At 44.1% G+C, this 16,662-nt stretch overlaps 1 protein-coding gene and 1 long non-coding RNA gene across 2 annotated transcripts in view; one reads left to right on the top strand and one right to left on the bottom strand.

Moving 5' to 3' along the window:
* LOC108448389 overlaps positions 1-1,310 on the top strand; it is an 8,898-nt gene extending 7,588 nt beyond the window's left edge. Inside the window, exon 3 of the long non-coding RNA XR_001864277.1 lies at positions 900-1,310. This is a non-coding gene — a long non-coding RNA (uncharacterized LOC108448389). The remainder of the gene's footprint in view (positions 1-899) is intronic.
* A 4,918-nt stretch (positions 1,311-6,228) lies between these two features.
* The window catches only part of LOC108448387 (C4b-binding protein alpha chain-like), a 21,883-nt gene continuing 11,449 nt past the window's right edge, over positions 6,229-16,662 (bottom strand). Inside the window, exons 3-12 of the mRNA XM_017741114.1 lie at positions 15,846-16,037; positions 15,543-15,639; positions 14,850-14,935; positions 14,357-14,545; positions 13,631-13,813; positions 12,876-13,064; positions 12,575-12,766; positions 12,238-12,264; positions 11,511-11,577; positions 6,229-8,111 (exon numbers count right to left, since the gene is read on the bottom strand). Of these exons, the coding sequence (XP_017596603.1) occupies positions 8,060-8,111; positions 11,511-11,577; positions 12,238-12,264; positions 12,575-12,766; positions 12,876-13,064; positions 13,631-13,813; positions 14,357-14,545; positions 14,850-14,935; positions 15,543-15,639; positions 15,846-15,909 (1,146 nt within the window). The 5' untranslated portion in view covers positions 15,910-16,037 and the 3' untranslated portion in view covers positions 6,229-8,059. The remainder of the gene's footprint in view (positions 8,112-11,510; positions 11,578-12,237; positions 12,265-12,574; positions 12,767-12,875; positions 13,065-13,630; positions 13,814-14,356; positions 14,546-14,849; positions 14,936-15,542; positions 15,640-15,845; positions 16,038-16,662) is intronic.

Below are 16,662 nucleotides of genomic sequence, written 5' to 3'. Positions count from 1 at the left end.
TCAGCCGTGTAAGGGCGATGCTTCTCTTCCCCTGTGTGAGTTTGCCCGTGAAAGCTGAAATCCTCCACAGGATCCAGGGCTTCAGCAGTTCCTGTGCCCTCCAAACAGGCTGAGGGTTTGCCCAGGAACTCTCCTGAGAGCAAAGGCGGGGGAGAACTGGATGACTCCAGGCAGGCCAAAGCAATTTCAGATGAGCAGGGGGGGATCACAAGATGGGGAACTGCAGCACTAATATTTAAGCACACCTCTGATGGCCACCATGCTAAAACAGACACTGCTGAGTGCTCTGACAGATTCCCCTTAACAGGAATTGAAATCAGTGACTCAAATCAAGCAGGCCTGACAGTCCCATTGCTCAGAGTTAAAAGGGACACAAGGCTCCACAGGCTTTTACCCCGATTCTGTCCCAGTGTTCAGCCTGCCTTGGGGTTTTAGACACGGAGTTTTTAACTCCATTTGTACTGCAGTTCTAAGGCTGCAAGAGGAGGACTGAAGGAATAGGCTACGTTCCATTCAGGATTGCAATGTGCAGTTTTTATTGCAGTCTTTATAAGCAACAAAAAAAACCTCCATTATGTTTTAAACTCATGAGGGAGGTACCTGGTTTTGCTGCCCACAGCAGCAGTGGCATCTCCAGAGCCATCTCTTAGGCACAAATATCAATTTTCCTAAGCAGTGCCGCACCTACTCTGCCTTTCCTCAGCCCAGGCCCGTGCTGCTGACACACCAAGTGTTCCAGGCTGAGCACTGGCTCCAAGTGCAAGTCAGAGCACATTTGTCCATAGCTGACCCACGCAGCACCAGACCTGCACAACAAAGAGATGCAGTTACAGGCTCCCCATGCCGAGGAGGCTTTTTTAGAAACCTTAGAAGTTCACTCATTTCCATTCCCCTTACAGGTCACCACTTGTACTGTCACACCCCTTGTCCTGCACCTGGCCTTGGGCTGATTCATTCCTTCACTGGGAGGATGATGCATCGAGCTCAGATTCTCAGCATGTAAAACAGGGATTATTTTCTCCAGGGGAGACCAGAGCCTGATGAACCACGAGTTTCACCCCGTGATGTGAAAATGCAGGAGAAAATTTATGATGCACACTGAGATCTGTTTTGCTCTCTGTAAAAGCCCCAGAACTGCCTTTCTATGCAAAGTGCAGGTTGTGAAAAATCAGGTCTGTGACATCCAGGCTTGCCTTGTTCCTGCAGACTAAAGGTCTCAGGGTAGAGAGGAAGCTCCCTTTCACAGGGAAGGCAGGGATTCCCTTTTTGTCTTTGTCTCCTATGGAATGTATAAAGCAGTGTGAAGTCCACGACAGCCTTTGAGATGTTCCTCTGAAAGAAGCTACAGAACAGCACTGCCACTAAAACATCTGAAAAGGAGGAAAGCCACAGAATGACATTGTACCTGTTTTTTTCTGGGAAGTCCAGACCACTGTGACAAAGCCAAGGACAGGGGACAGTACTTGCTGGTTGCCACGCAGCAAATGTTTTGAGACAAGCACTGCTTCATTTTCTTCCCTGTGAGGGTGGGCAGGCCCTGGCACAGGGTGCCCGGAGCAGCTGTGGCTGCCCCTGGATCCCTGGAAGTGTACCAGGCCAGGCTGCAGCAGCCTGGGACAGTGGAAGGTGTCCCTGGCCACGGCAGGGGGTTGCCCTGGATGAGCTTTAAGGTCCCTCCCAACCCAAACCATCCTGTCATCCCGTTTTCCTGCCCATGTGCACATTTCCAGCAGGGTGCTGTGGATCACAGCATCCTGAACCATTCCTTTACTCCTGCCCAGACACACTGAGAGCCTTGGAAAGGAGAGCACAGACAGATGAACCCTTCCCAAAACATGCACCTGCACCTTGGCAAGAAGGGCTGACACCTTCTGAGGAGCTTGTGAAGGCAACAGGACAAACTCCAGGTAGCCTGGAGGAGGGACAGCAGCATCTTAATTATGCTGAAGTGAAACCTGGTTTTATCAAAACTATAAATAATAAATGAGCCGTTGGTCTTCATCTGCTGCATGATATTTCTGGAAAGGTTGGTCTCCTTTGCAGAGGGGAAGATGTGCAGATGTTTTAAGTCCTTCTAAATCTCCTGCTTTGACACAAGTTCCCATTTTCAGCAGCACAAAATGAAGTGACATTTCCTCCAACCATTTTTCAAAACCCTAATGAGGATTTCTTTGTAATGCTTCCTACTGAGGCAAGGAAAACCCAAAGCAAACCTCACTCTGAGCCTGTTTCTCAGGGATGCTGCTGTGATTCTGTGATCTGTGCTGCACCTGCCTCTCCTCACCAGCAACTCCTGGTCCAGCTTATCTCACCTGATAATAGAGGGTGCCTCATGAATAACTGTGCCAGCACAGCAGGCACTGGGGAGGGAACCTGCTTTCCACTCATCTTTCACCCTGTTGCCCCAGATAATGGATTTAGAAACACCAGTAAATATCCAGACACGGGAATCTAGTCCAGTTATTTCCCCTTCCTCCACCCCTCTTTCTTGGAAGGACAAGCTCCTCTCTCTCTGAGCTTTCCCTCTGCTGCCTGGGAGTGTGCATTAGGATGGAGGCACTGGAGCAGGTTTTTGGATGTGGTTACAGCAGGAAAACGCTGCATGAATACGCAGAGTTGCCAAAAACCCAGGGCATCAGTAAGTGAAACTGCCGACTGCAGTTGTGCTTTACTCCATTTCACATCGGCCTCTGCTCCAGCACAGGTCAGACACTTATCCAAGGGTTGATAGCTCCTGAATTATGCATGTGTGGAGCAGTTCAGAGGCTTCACAAGACCCCATCTATTCCCTCTGCTCTGAGCCATGGCCACTGCAGGTTAAGTGCACTGCTCAGCCCTGCTGCAGTTCCAGGAACCATCAGCCACTCATTTCCACACTCTCCTTCCTCAACAACTTCCACTGAACCATTTACAGTTCAATTTATGAACGCTCCCTTTTTGTTCTGACCCACACTCAAGGTACTTCCAATCCCATTTATTTTCATTCTGCCTGCAGAATTTAAAAGTTGTCTCACAAAAATCTGCAAGTCCTCGCTTATTTAAAGCACAGGGACTGGTGACAGAGGAAGCTCTATCAGGATGGTCACATTTCCTTTCCTTGTCACAAAAGCACCTGATCTGCCCTGTACTCTCTGATCAGTGAGTGACAGAAAGCCAGAACACTCTCTGTCTCGGACAGAATGAGGTTTAGAGCCTGGTTTCATCCGCAGTGAAATGGAAAAAGCATTCCTGTACAACACGAGCTTCCCACAGTCACCCCAAGAGCATCGTGCTCTGCACCACCACGAAATACAACCTTGATCCCCACTTGCTGGGAAGAGCTTGAGTGCATTCCCCTGGCTAGGGCAGGGAACAACACTCACTGCCAGGCTGGGGCTTTCCTCACCACATACTCAATTTCTCCTACACCAGCCTCAACCATCCGCAAGATGCCACAAGAAAGTGTATCCATAAAGTAGCTAAGCCAAAGGTAACTGTCTTGCTGTCTAATAAAATTAAATAAATGAATTTTTCTCTAGGTACGGTGGAGATGAAGGATTTTCTCCCTCAGCCTGCAGCCATGCACAAGATGTGTCTTCCTCTGGAAGCTGGTTTCACATGGTGGCTTAGATTTTCCCACTTTGTATCTAGCACCATTTGAAATCAGTGTTCTAGGAGCAAGAATTACAGCGTGGGAGGAGACCAAGCACCTGCTCACTTCAACAACATCCTCTGCTCCTCAGATCAGCCCCTTTTCCAAAGGTTATTTTTTTGCCAGCCATCCACTTTGTAACATCATCTGATTTCTAGACACTTCTCCAACCACTGTATGCACGCTCCCAAGCCAGGGCCACGCCAGAACAGCCTCCTGCTCATGTACTTCTGCTTAATAAACAATGGATATGAGTTCAAGTTGTCCAGAGTAAAGTGATCCAGAAGTTGCACGAAAACCAACGTGGTGCTTCTTGCACCTTGACAGGCAGAGTGTGTTTAATATCCAAAAAGTAGGACCAACATTTAATTTACTGCCTCAGAGCAAAAGGATTTCCACTCTCTGCTCGGGGACTCCATCACCACAGGCTTCTCATTCCATAGCTCCCAGAGACTTGCTCTGCAATCACAGACATTCCCTCCAACAATTTGACCTCAGCAGTTAAACACAGAAGTGCCTTCAGCAATCCCAGAATCCCAGAACCCCAGACTGGTTTGGGTTGGAAGGGACCTTAAAGATCATCTTGTTCCAACCCCCTGCCACGGGCATCATGAAGATGCCACACAGCACACACAGAGCCCACTCCTTTTTCTACAGTTATTTTCCAGTTTGCTGCTGGTAACATTCAGCAGTCTTTCACTTCTCCAGCCCTGCATCCCAACCACTAGAACGAAGTGGAACTCTTTTTGTTTGCCCTCACTGATGTCCAGCGTGTTCCCAGACATGGAAAAGCTGATCCCTGTGCGGATGAAGGTTTGGTCAGAGCACTGAGTAGTCATCTCTAAAGAATGCATAGCTGTCATCTACAAGAGGATCCTTCTCTGAGCCAGGAAAACGTCTCTTACACAGGCTGACCGATTTCTCTTGGTGTTCAGAGTCTCAGTTTTTGTCTAGCACCATTTGAAATCGGTTATGATGTAGGGGGAAAAGCAACAATAGTGGAAAACTTCCTTCCCCCACCCCCCAAGTCACAAACAAACACCATCCAGAGCACAACCTGGCCTCCCAAACACCAGTGGTTTGCTGTTCTCTGACCTGGAGTTCCCCCCACAGGCCGAACATCCTGCACAAAAGGAGGACAGTCAGCATCCCTTTCAAGTAAGGATGGGATGCTTCCACACAGAGAGAAGCATCTCTTCAAACATAACTCAGACTCTTCAACTCAAGCAAGCCAGGGCCTGGGTGTGACAGCACAGCCTCCCAACCTTCCGACCACTTCTACTCCATGTGCTGTTTGTTTGCCTTAACCTGTTCTTTACACAGATTTTTTTTTTTCTCCCTTTTAAATAAAATTGTGTGCTCTACGCTCCTGGGCTGTGTCTCAGGTAGACAGATCACCTGATTCCCTGCTGGACAACACCTAAGTGCTGCAAGTCTCTTCATTTCAGCCCCCAGCTCCACCTTCCCCACTCTCAGAAGTATTTAGATTCAGAGAATCAGAATGGTTTGGCTTGGAAGGGACTTTAAAATCATCCAGTTCCAAGCCCTGCCATGGGCAGGGTTTAATTTACACTGACCTTAAGCGTGACACCGAGAACCCACCAAGCACTGACACTTTGCACTATTTAACCCTAAACCAGGTGACTCTGGACCTGTTACCAGTAGATGGCAACAACACATCTTTACTCCCTGCAGCCTCTCCCTCAGCACAGAGCTCATGTGTTCACGGCTCTTCAACTTTCAGTTCCAGACTCCAAAATGAAAGAATTCACACAGCACTGAGTTTCAGAAAAACAGCACAGGACTCATAACAATTAGGCCAAATTAATGTGTAGTGTTTAAGTCAGATTCCTAGAATCACAGAGCAGAATCCCAGAATGGTTTGGGTTGGAAGGGACCATAAAGATCATCCCATTCCATGCCCATAGGCAGGGACACCTTCCACCAGAAACTCTGCTTATCCCCTCAATGCTCACTGCAAACCCAGAACTTCATGGTGCACAGTTGTTTAGTCTGGCATCATTTCCACACCAACTCACTTTGAGTGTCACAACCACAAACTGGGAAAGAAATACAGCATATGAGGTTATTTTTTCTATTCCACCCTCTGAAAGGCTTCACTCCGTCAGGCAGCTGACTCCACACATGGCTTTGCCATGGAAGTTAAGTACATTTCAAGTGTGAAACTCCTACAATTCCTAAACCTAAACCCACCAGGGCTGTATTCCCTAGGGATTGCATTTGTCACACACTGGACAAAAGGGCCAAAACACCCTCTGGGCTTTGCCTCAAGTGTTCCACCAGAACAGCCCCAGGATAATCTTCCTCTTCTCCATCAACTTTTCACCAAGTTTTTCAGGAGTCAACACTGGAAAGTTTTGGAGGTTCTGGGAAATTCTCTGCAATTCTAAAAGAAAACTCCCAAAGGCTGCTCAGCAAATTAAAACACACCCCCTACACTACCACTGAGTAACTCTGTGCACGAGCTGCAAACTTCAATCTCAGCAGTTACCACCTGATGTTTGGGACATGAAAAATCACCTGGGTAACAATGGGAAAAGAGCTGCTCAGCACCATGATGAATGAAAGACAAACACTTACTGCTAAATAATTTAACATTTTTATTTGCAATATTACAAATCATCGCTAATCTTTACATCCAGAAAGAAGTGCAAAAATACGGCCAACTTTTACAGTGATTTCACTTGCCAGTGAAGTGCATTTCAGTGTGTTTTAGGACATTGCAGATGCCACGCAAAGCAAGCTGAGCTCCTGACCACCACTGCACTCACTCCCAATCACACATCCCAGTGTTTACAAACAACTCTCAAACTCAGATATCAGCCAGGCCACGAACAGCAAATCCTTCTGCAGAGCCAAAGCCCCTTTCTAATAACGACAGCCTATTATGAACTCTAATAATACAACTGCTGGGATTGTCCCAAAAAAGCTCTATAAAGCCCTAAACAGTTCTGTGCCACTCCAACAATCTGATGATGACAGGGAGAGCAGTGCCAAGCAGCCACAGACAAGCCAGAGTCGTTTCAGTGCTGCCTCAGGCATCTGAAGTGAGGCTATTTGGGTTTTCTGCGAAAACTGGTTCTTAGAAGCTGCCTGCATGTTGATAGTGAGATTCATGAAGCTAAAACCGGTTCTAGCTAAGGTCTGGGGTTTGCCAAGGAATTAGAAGTAGCAGTGAGTCTCAACTAATGGCAAACACTGTGGTGGGAGCTCCTGGAGTCAGAATCTGGACTAAAACCTTGATGAACAAACAGCAAACAAGAGACCACCACATCTACCAGCACTCCCACAACTGAGCCAGTCTGGTTTTCCTTTAACCTGAAAAGTGAGTGACAGGGAAAAGCTTCTGCTTCTGAACACGAATGTGATGCTAAATCCAGCCTTTCAGAGCTTGATTTGACATCACAGTCCACAGACAAGAGGTTAGAAATGTGGAATATGTGACTTCAAGTAAAAAAGCAAGGATGGGGGAATCACACAGCATCCATTTCTACCCTTCAAATCAACAGAAGATCTCCAGAACTGACATCAAGATTCCCTAAAAATCAAGCACCCTAAGGAACTTCCACTGTGCTCATGACAGGAGATGGCCACCACTGAGCTCTCAGCAGTTCCTTTAATTAGGGAGCTCCTGTCAACAGGCAGGGGATGCCTTTGCTACAGAACCCTTCAGTTTCCTGCTCCAACAAATCCGCTGCAGTATTTGGTGGATTATAGCAAAGAATCAGAAATATACATATATGGCTTTTTTCCTTCTTAAAAGCAAAGGAAAAGCTATAAAACTCTGATTTCAAGGCACACTTTAATTCACTATATATACAACAACCACCTCGGCAAACAAAGAGGTAGAGTATATAAGATCTTGATTGTGATCGTTTCCAAATGACATCGCCTTCAACGGCACCAAACTCTTCAGGGAATGAGCAACAACACATTTCAGAGTACAAAGAAAACAACAGAACCATTTACACCACCTCAACTGCAAAAAGGGACAGGAAGGACAACCAGGTTTGAGTGATCAGAGCTCTACAGGAGAGAGGAGAATACTGGACATCTTCTGAAAGCAAAGAGGTGGCACTGAAGGCAGCAGGCAGCAGCAGCTGGCACTGGGACAGTGACATTCCAGCACTTCCACAGACTCTGGCATGCCACAGGTATTGCCTTTCCCCCAGCTCACATGCACAGAAGGACAATGAGGGGCACAGAAGGCGAAGCAGGATCTATCTGTGTTACCTATATACATACACACTTTTTATCCTATTAAGCATCTCCTCCTGCAGTTCATCAGCAGAGCAAGACACAGCACAAGGAACTCATCGACAGCAACTCACTGCAAGGGCAGTAATTTTGCAGCTCTGACAGGGATATTCCACCACAAAGTCCCTCCCACCCCCCCAACAAGGCCAGTCATGCTTTACACATCTTATATTCGGCAGAACTGGGAGTGCTCTCACGTTTCCTACAAACAAAAAAACAAGTCAAATCAGAGGTTTTACATTTCAACAGGTTTTACATTTACACTGAAGCACATCCTTAGTTTTATCATTAAAGCAGCAGGTAAAGTCACAAACTGGGTCATTCTTTATCCTCTCTTTCCCAAGCAACTGCTGGACTGAGGAGATTCGAGCTTCATTCAGCTACTGAACTGTTAGGAATGACCCAAGGAGGAGCAGAGCCCTTGATCCAAAGGGATCGTTTCAAATGATGACTGATATTACCAAAAGCTAACACCAGAACAGGTACAGGATTCCCAGAACTCTACCAGCTGCACCCTGAAATTAATTTTCATCACAGTGCGTTGTTTATCTAACCAGAAATGAACTATTATTCTGTGTGGATTTTGATTCTGCACTCCACTAGCAGCAACTTTACAGTACTTAAACATTCAAGAATTAAAATTCACAATAATATTCTTATGTATGTCCCAAGTTCTCGAATAACTCCTGTTCTGCTTTACCAAAAAACCCACTCCACACCAAACCTCGGTGCTATTACTCCAAGTCTCTAAGGAGTTCCACATTCCATAAGAAAACTTCCAGACTTTAACAGTGTTTTCACACACCAGACCACTAATTTCTCGTATCATGTGTAAAGGTAAGATTGGAATGAAGAATTCTATTCTGTTCTATCTCCCGATTCCTTTTTTCTCTCCAAAAATAAGCCCAACTAACTCAGAAAATGAATCCTATCTTAATTAGAAACATCTTTCTTCACATTGAAGATGATATTCCTTAATCTATACATTATTTTAGAAGAAATGCCAAGCTTAATCTTCATATAAAAACTCACCAAAAACACTGAAAATTCACTTGTCCTTTACAAGTCAATAAAATCAAGACTATGCACATGAAAGACCTTTGCATTAAGCTGGAATAAGAGAACCCGTCACCTCCTCAGAATTTGTGCAGTGGAGAAAAGCAACACAAAAACAGAAGATGCTGGTTCAAAAAATATTTGTAGTTCCAGCTCTGTTAAGGTAGCAATGACAAAATCCTGTCAAGGAACAGTCAAACTGAGCTGTCCTGTCTGCAAAGCGTTCTGTTCAAACAAGGTTTGAAGAGTCAGATTTTGGAAGAGCTTGTCTGACCCTACACAAGTGCAGGAGGAACCCCAACACTCATCACATGCATCTCACCACTGGGCTGAGCTTTAGGTTAAAGTACAGGAGAGGACAGCAGCAGCAAACAAGCAACTGTGTTATGATCCTTTTTAGGGCTACAGAACTCTGAATTTGAAAAAGAAATCACCTTTTCATAAGAAGGCTTCAAAAGATCTTGTTAGAACCTTTGTTTATTCTCTTCTAGAAAGCAAAAATGCAGATGAATCAGTAATTGTGAGAGATGTGATCTGGTTTTCTCTGAAGGGATGCACAACTACCTTCAGAGTTGTAGTGTCCAAAGGTGGTTTCCAGCTTCTGATTACAGGGAATTGACTATCAGCTAAGAAAAGTAACTCACCACTGGAATGGGGGCAAACATTCTGCTGAGCATTGAAGGCAATACGCTACTCATTCCTCAAAGACAACACCAAGAAATGGGATTTACAATCACTGGAAGCTCTTAATGAGAGTGCTAGATGATAATTCTTTATGTATTACATCCTGTTCTCCCAAAATGAATGAAAGGTTAAGATATTCTTTCCTACAGGAAGCCAAGGTTCCCAGCTAGCTGGATTCCACACTCCCGAAATTCCAAGTAAACCACAATAAAAAAGACACTTAAGCTGCATTGCAAAAAGTCCAAATGAAGTGGGAAGTTATACCTTTTAAAGATTCAATTAATTCATTTGTGCAGTTTCTTCCATCTCAGCTGGGACATTAGTTTTTAAAATACATGTTTCCTTGCAACTCTCATCAACTGTGTACGAGCTGAACAGCAGAAGGGGAGAAAGGTCTAATTGAATGTCCCATCCAAGTGGCATTTTAAACACAAAACAAAGAGAGGCCGAGGAAAGATTTGCTGCCATTTGGAGGCTACAAACCAGCAAGGATCAGGGGCTGGAAGCACAACAGCTCACAAAGGCTCAGCTGCATCAGGAACTCAGAACACTACACAGGGAGATGGAGGCCTTAATGAAAGGAGATTAGATCAGGGTTTTCAGACACGAAAGAGCTTTAACAGTCAGATGTTCACAGAGAGGAAGATAAAGGGAAGCACTGGGCACAATAAGGCTTTTCATGCTGTCAAATATTCAGGAATGTCACATTCTTTAATTTTTGATGATGCTGGTTTAGATCCCTCCTGCTTTCTACACCCTGAGAAGTCTTTCCACAGATGAAGGCAGCAAGTGCTGCCCTGAACTGCCAAGAGCTCTTCTCTGGCCCATCCAGGCTGCAGAATATCCAAGCACTGGATGAAAAGCAGTGGCTCAAAAGCACCAAATCACTCAGCAGCACACTCTGGCCCTTGGACTGATACTGCAGTGCCTGTTCAAAAGACACTAAGGCCAAAATCTCACTGGATATAAACCACCTCCAGGGCTCTCCCTAGTCCTCTGTGTGTACTTTATTACGAATAGGAACCACAGGAATCTTCCCACTGGTTTACTTCCTTTAAAGCATCCCTTCCTTTGTTTCATGTCCTCCAGATAAATCCCAACAGATTTTGGTAAAAGGCAACACAGTTTTGATGAGATGCTTATCCCAACATTCCGTGTGTACCACCTAACCTGCTCTGGATTGGGTCAGTGTTTTGTGTTACAAAATATTTCTCTGACAAAAAAGGTTTTTTCCAGAAGATAAAATCAGGTATCACAGCAAAAAGCAATGCACAAAGAGGCATTTAAATCTCCTGCCACCCCTCCATGAAAAACCACACATAAACCCCAGTTGTTCTGAAGATAAAGTTTAAAACACCCTACACGTCTCATTAAAAACAGAACACTAATTGCTTATGCACAAATCTAATATTTTACAGTTGATTTTGCAAGTCTTTAACAAGGGACACCAACACTGGGACTGCAGGAGGAAAAGAAAAACCTGAAAACCTTTTGGCAGCACAAGCCCACACAACCAATGCTCCCCCTGGCTTCAGCAGATAAACTGACATGTTTGAAGCAGATGGACAAAATACTTTCCTCGTCCAGTGGACACTGCCAAACACACACTTAAGAACGGGATTTTTCCTTCCTTGAAATTAGTGCAAGCGTTAATTAGCAGCTTAGCTGAACAGCAGATCCAAACCCAAAGTCAAATACAAGGTTAGGCTTTAGCTTCCATCAGCTGCTGGCAGGAGCTCACACAAAATCAGACATTTGAAAAAGAAAGGGCACACAAAGCTCAAAGAGCTTAAACATCAGCACAGCTTTGGCTCAGTCATTTGGAAATTTGCAATATTAATAAAAAAGGAAGCTTACTCACCCATTCTGTGAGAAGAATTTCTTGTAGACCCAGAAGGCTGCCAGGAGCACCACAATTACCACAATCACTTTAGGAAGAATTAAAAAAAAAAAAAAAAGCCTTAGAGTGATAAAGATCATCTCCAGCTGACAAAAAAGCATCAAAAAATTTTGCAGAAATAGCCTTGTTTTCATCTACAGGTCTACCCCACCTCTACACTCCCCTCAAAAAAACCCCACAACCCAACTAATTTTTGGAATAAGCCATGCAAATTCAATATTTGATGCTTTACTCAAGACTCTGCAAGATAGTTCAGCTCAAAACCAGTGACCACCATGATGGCAAAACCCCACCAGTTCAGGAACATGAAAACAGGAATGACAAGGCCCTAATGTCACTTTTTACGAGTTCATACAAATCTGGGTAACAAATGCAAGGACAGAAGAGGCACTGAACACTCCTGTTCACGGCAGAGTTATTCACTCACACCCCCAGTAAAACCAAGCTCTGAAATCTATCAAAGCTGCCAAGTTGTTGTTGAAATGCGACCTCACCACATGAGAAAATACACATTTCACACTAAATTAAACTAGAATTGCTAAGCAATCTTTTTTTTTGAATCACGCAGCTTTAACCAACACTCCAAAATCACACTGCTGCCGTCCCAAATGACTGGAATCAAAAATGGATTTTCACATAAAAAATATAATTTGTGTGATATTTTGTTAAGGTTTTAGAAAACACTTACCACAGATGATGGCTATAATATATCCACCTAAAAAGACAAGGAATCAGTATCACAAGAGGAACAAAGGTGCTTCTTACCCAAACATTATTATAAAAATATTCACAGAGCTATTTCAAGTCATCAAGCACTTCTGTCAACACAATCTTTGAAGAAGGCCAGTTTAAATCATAACACTGATTTAACTTTAAATACGAATATTGTAATTAATTTCATCCAACCCTATTTTTCACATCAAAATAAAAAAGGAAGTTGCACTAAATTATTTCTCCCGAATATAAAAGGACTGCTCCCGTGGATGTATTTTCACCCTGGTGGAGTTTTTGCAGTCCATACTTACTCAGCTGGCAGGTTGGCACTGCAGGCACCCACTGGTTGTTTCCAATGTACTGAATCTGAGCCTCCCCATGCAAGGTGTACCCTGTGTAACATTCAATGGTAATGAAATCCCCCACAGAGTAGGAAGGTTTTTGTCCAGCTGTTACTCTGCCGTAACTTATGACTGGCGTGGAACCAGAACCTTCAGACACACCTGGAAAGAAAAAGGGGGAGAAAAGAAATTAATAAAAGATATATTACTGCATGAGACATTTCAAACTTGTCAGTCTGCCCCAGTTTCAGCAATCGTGCATTTCACTCACAGGCACAGTGCTCTAAAGCACCCCAGGAACTCTGCTCCTGACACGTCACGGTCACCTCTGCAGAGCCATCAGGGAAGGAGCAGCCAGCATTGCACCTGACCTGCACAGACTCTCCTTTTCCATAGGCAGCCTTGGCTGGAGTCAGCACCGCGTTCCGGATCTTCGGGGCAGGACACACATCTGCAGTAACTAACACAGCAATTACAAACAAGTTCAGTGAGAAGAAACTTCAGTAACTCACTCCACACACATACACATTCTCCCATGACAGCACCTCAGTCGTTTAAGTTTACCCTTAATTTTAAGTACAAATATTCCCTTTAGACAACCTCAACATCACTGTAGGTATTCATTAAGGCAATACAACCCTACAGTGTGGCAGCTCAGAAATCTGTACTGGTTCATTATTTCTCTGAGCTCTAGAATAATTTCTAGAAAGTAGGAGCTGAAGAGCTGCATTAAAAAAAAAACCACACACACAGACTTCAATTACTGCAGAAGGATACTACAGAAAGTAGGAGCTGAAGAGCTGCATTAAAAAAAAACCACACACAAAGACTTCAATTACTGCAGAAGGATATTACAACTTTCCTCGTTGTGCAAACTCCTAATTCTCTGTATCCAATCTTTTCTCCTGTATTCCCCACCCTTTCTGCTGTCTTTACCCATGAAATCACTATACCACCACGATGCTCTATTTCAGCTGAAACACTTTCAACACACAACAGAAGTCAGAATCTTACAGAAAGTCTTACTTTTCTCACAAGTTGGTTTTGGAGGAACCCAGGTGCTATCTTCTCCACAGGTAATTATCTCTGCTCCAACCAAGAAATAGCCTTGATCACACTCAAACACAACCGCGTCCCTGTAACTGTAGGAAGGTCCAAATCCAGATGTTTTTCTCCCATGTTCAACTCTGGGGTTTTCACATTTGACCACTGACAGAGGGGAAACATTTGTTAACACAAACATCTGTTAACACTAACGTTGCAACAAACACAACATCCTTTCCCTTTTTACTTGCAAATTTCTTTGCAAAAATTGTGTTGCAAAACAACAAAAAAGTTGTTTTGGAGGGAATCTGTTTGATTCCTGCACTTCCACAGTAGCTGTGTTTTTAGGAAAAGGATTCTTCCTTAGCTTTTTACAGTTCCTAACCCGGCTCCAACATCCTTGCCCTTGACACAATTTTTCTGCGGCTACCCAGGATTTGTGGTCTCTCAGGTCCTTCACTTTGGCCTTGTCACTTCAACCAACAAGACACTCACACAGGCATTTTTCAAGCTTTAACTCAAATTTCAGTCATATTCTGTGTCATAATCAATCAATATCCACCATACTGACGTGACCTCCACTGGAACTGCACCAAACTTTGTACCAGAGGATTTGTTTCTTCTTTCCTAGAGGGAAAGTCCATTCTCCCCCCGCTGCTTCCAAAAAAGGGACAAACACTGTAATAAAGAATGAAAAATCCCAACAACCTCTGCATTCTGGAGGCGGTCCACTCCAAACTCCATTGAAGTGTGCATCAGATGTGCAGTGAATCGTGTCTGTGCCAATGAGGGAGAAGGGATCCTGACACCTGTAGGTCACTGAGCTCTGGTACACATAGTCAGCTCTTTCCTCATACCTCCCGTTGGCTATTTCAGGCGGTGGCATACAAGGAATTACTGTAAATAAAGCACAAAAATTGGCCAAACAGGGTTTTGCTGTGTTAGCTGGTTCATTTCAAAGAGCAAGCCTTGCTTTTCAAGTAATTGCATCGAAAATCTGACACAGCTACTTGAAGTCACGCTACAGAACCTCAATTTCAACAAGAAATTGATTTTAATATGAGATAATTACCACAATAACTGATATTTTTCATCCCTGTTTTACCATTATTTTTTACACTGGAAAGTTGACATCACAGCTGATTTTGTATGAACTACCACCCTCTGAACAGAAAATCCAACACAGCAATGATTTACTTACTTTCACAGTAAGGCAGAGGTCCATTCCAGTCAACACCTTCATTCTTGATAACACAGGTAATCTCCTCATTACCCCGTAATCTGTATCTAGAGAGGTAAAAATTTCGAAAGAGGGGAAAATTAAATCTCTCATTTCTCCAACAAGCACCTAAAAATGGGTTTATAATAATTCTGTTCTGTGATTATGGGGACATAAAGGCTTTGCTGTAATGAGAACAGAATCTCGTTTATTTTGCTGACAGCCTCACTTTGAAAGCAAAACAGAAGCAAATGAGACATCACTAAGGGAACTGTGGAAATCTCACCATTTTCAGATATACTCTCTAATACTAAAGTCCTAAAATTACTAATTCTACAGGAAAAGGAGAAAAAAACCTCCTCAGTATTTCTGACTTAATTGTTCAACAATGAAGGATGATGAATATCTATTTATGCCCTCTGCCACAGGAGCATTAAAAGAAGTCACTAGAGGTAACACTCTAGTTCTGCAGAACCTCCCTAAAAAGCTTCGGGTTGATGCAAAGAGTAATTAAACCAGGGAATCAAAGTAAATTCAGCTGCAATTTCATTTGCTACAGGTAGAATTCAGATTTCGGGTCAGAACTGGAATAGAAAATTTGGGTTTGGTTCAAATCTGGTGTAAACATAAAAAAAAAAAACCTAAAAGGATTCATTAACTTCACCAAACACTTACCCTTCTTTACAAGAAAACGTCAATTTTGAACCAAATGTAAGCTCTGTCGCATCAAAATAACCATTTTCCAAGTCTCCTGGGTAATTACATTTTCTCTCTGGGGAGATGAAAAAAAAAAAAAGAAAAGAAACAAAATCTACATTTTTGTAGTTACATACAAAGACAAAGTCTGTGGCATTTACTGCCCTTACCTGCACCAGCGTTTTCCAAGCTTCTTTTAAAATATGACAAAACCCACATTCCCACTCACAAACCAACTGAAATTGTTACATATCAGAGGAAAAAAGGGGTACAAAAAATCACCTGTACAGAACACGGCCGTGGGTGACCACTGCAAGTCAGCACCACATGTCCAGGTCAGTGACATCCCCGGGACTCTCACGTATCCCGGGCGGCAGCTGAACGACACCTTGCTCCCAACGGGAAAACTCTCCTTGGTCCTGGAGCTCTCGTCGAGCTCTGCGTACTGCAGCCGCTCGGGTCTGGGACACGCGTCTGGAGAGGCAGGAAAAAGCAACACAGCACCTTAGCAACGAGCAGAGAAACACGCCGAGGTGAAACAGCACGGGAGCCAGGCTAACTCAGAAGGCTTTAAGGATATATTTAACTCACTCCCAAATTTTTAATTTCGATTTGAACTGCAGCCAGAGTCCAGCTCTACACGTGTACAGGATACGTCACTTACTGTTTTCTCAAGTTCTTTCATCATTCTACCCAGATAATGCACTTCCTTCTAGACCACAGTTTTTGTCTATTTGCCTTTTTTATAGTGAAATACACGACTTAACTCACCGCACACCCATCTAACTTGCTGCATGAAAAACAAACAAGCCAGCCCCGCTCGCAGAGCTCACCGTCCTTTCTTAAGGAAAAAGGAAAGCGAGTCTAAGGGACAGAGAGCGGAGTTTAAAATCGGCTCCAAGGCCAGGCTGGACGGGGCTTGCAGGAACCTGGTTTAGTGGCAGGTGTCCCTGCCCATGGCAGGGGTAGAACGAGACAGGTTTCGGGGTCCCTCCCAACTAAAACAGTCTCATAATTCTACAATTCGAGCCCGCCCGAAACCGCCCAACCCCTCGTGGTTCCACCGCCGCCCTTAAACCATTTCCTTCCTGCCTCCCCC

The sequence above is a fragment of the Corvus brachyrhynchos genome, unplaced genomic scaffold, assembly GCF_000691975.1.
Source record: "Corvus brachyrhynchos isolate BGI_N302 unplaced genomic scaffold, ASM69197v1 scaffold338, whole genome shotgun sequence".
NCBI lineage: Eukaryota > Metazoa > Chordata > Aves > Passeriformes > Corvidae > Corvus > Corvus brachyrhynchos.
Note: the sequence above shows the minus strand (reverse complement) of the source record. Positions and strands in the feature narration are given on the sequence as shown.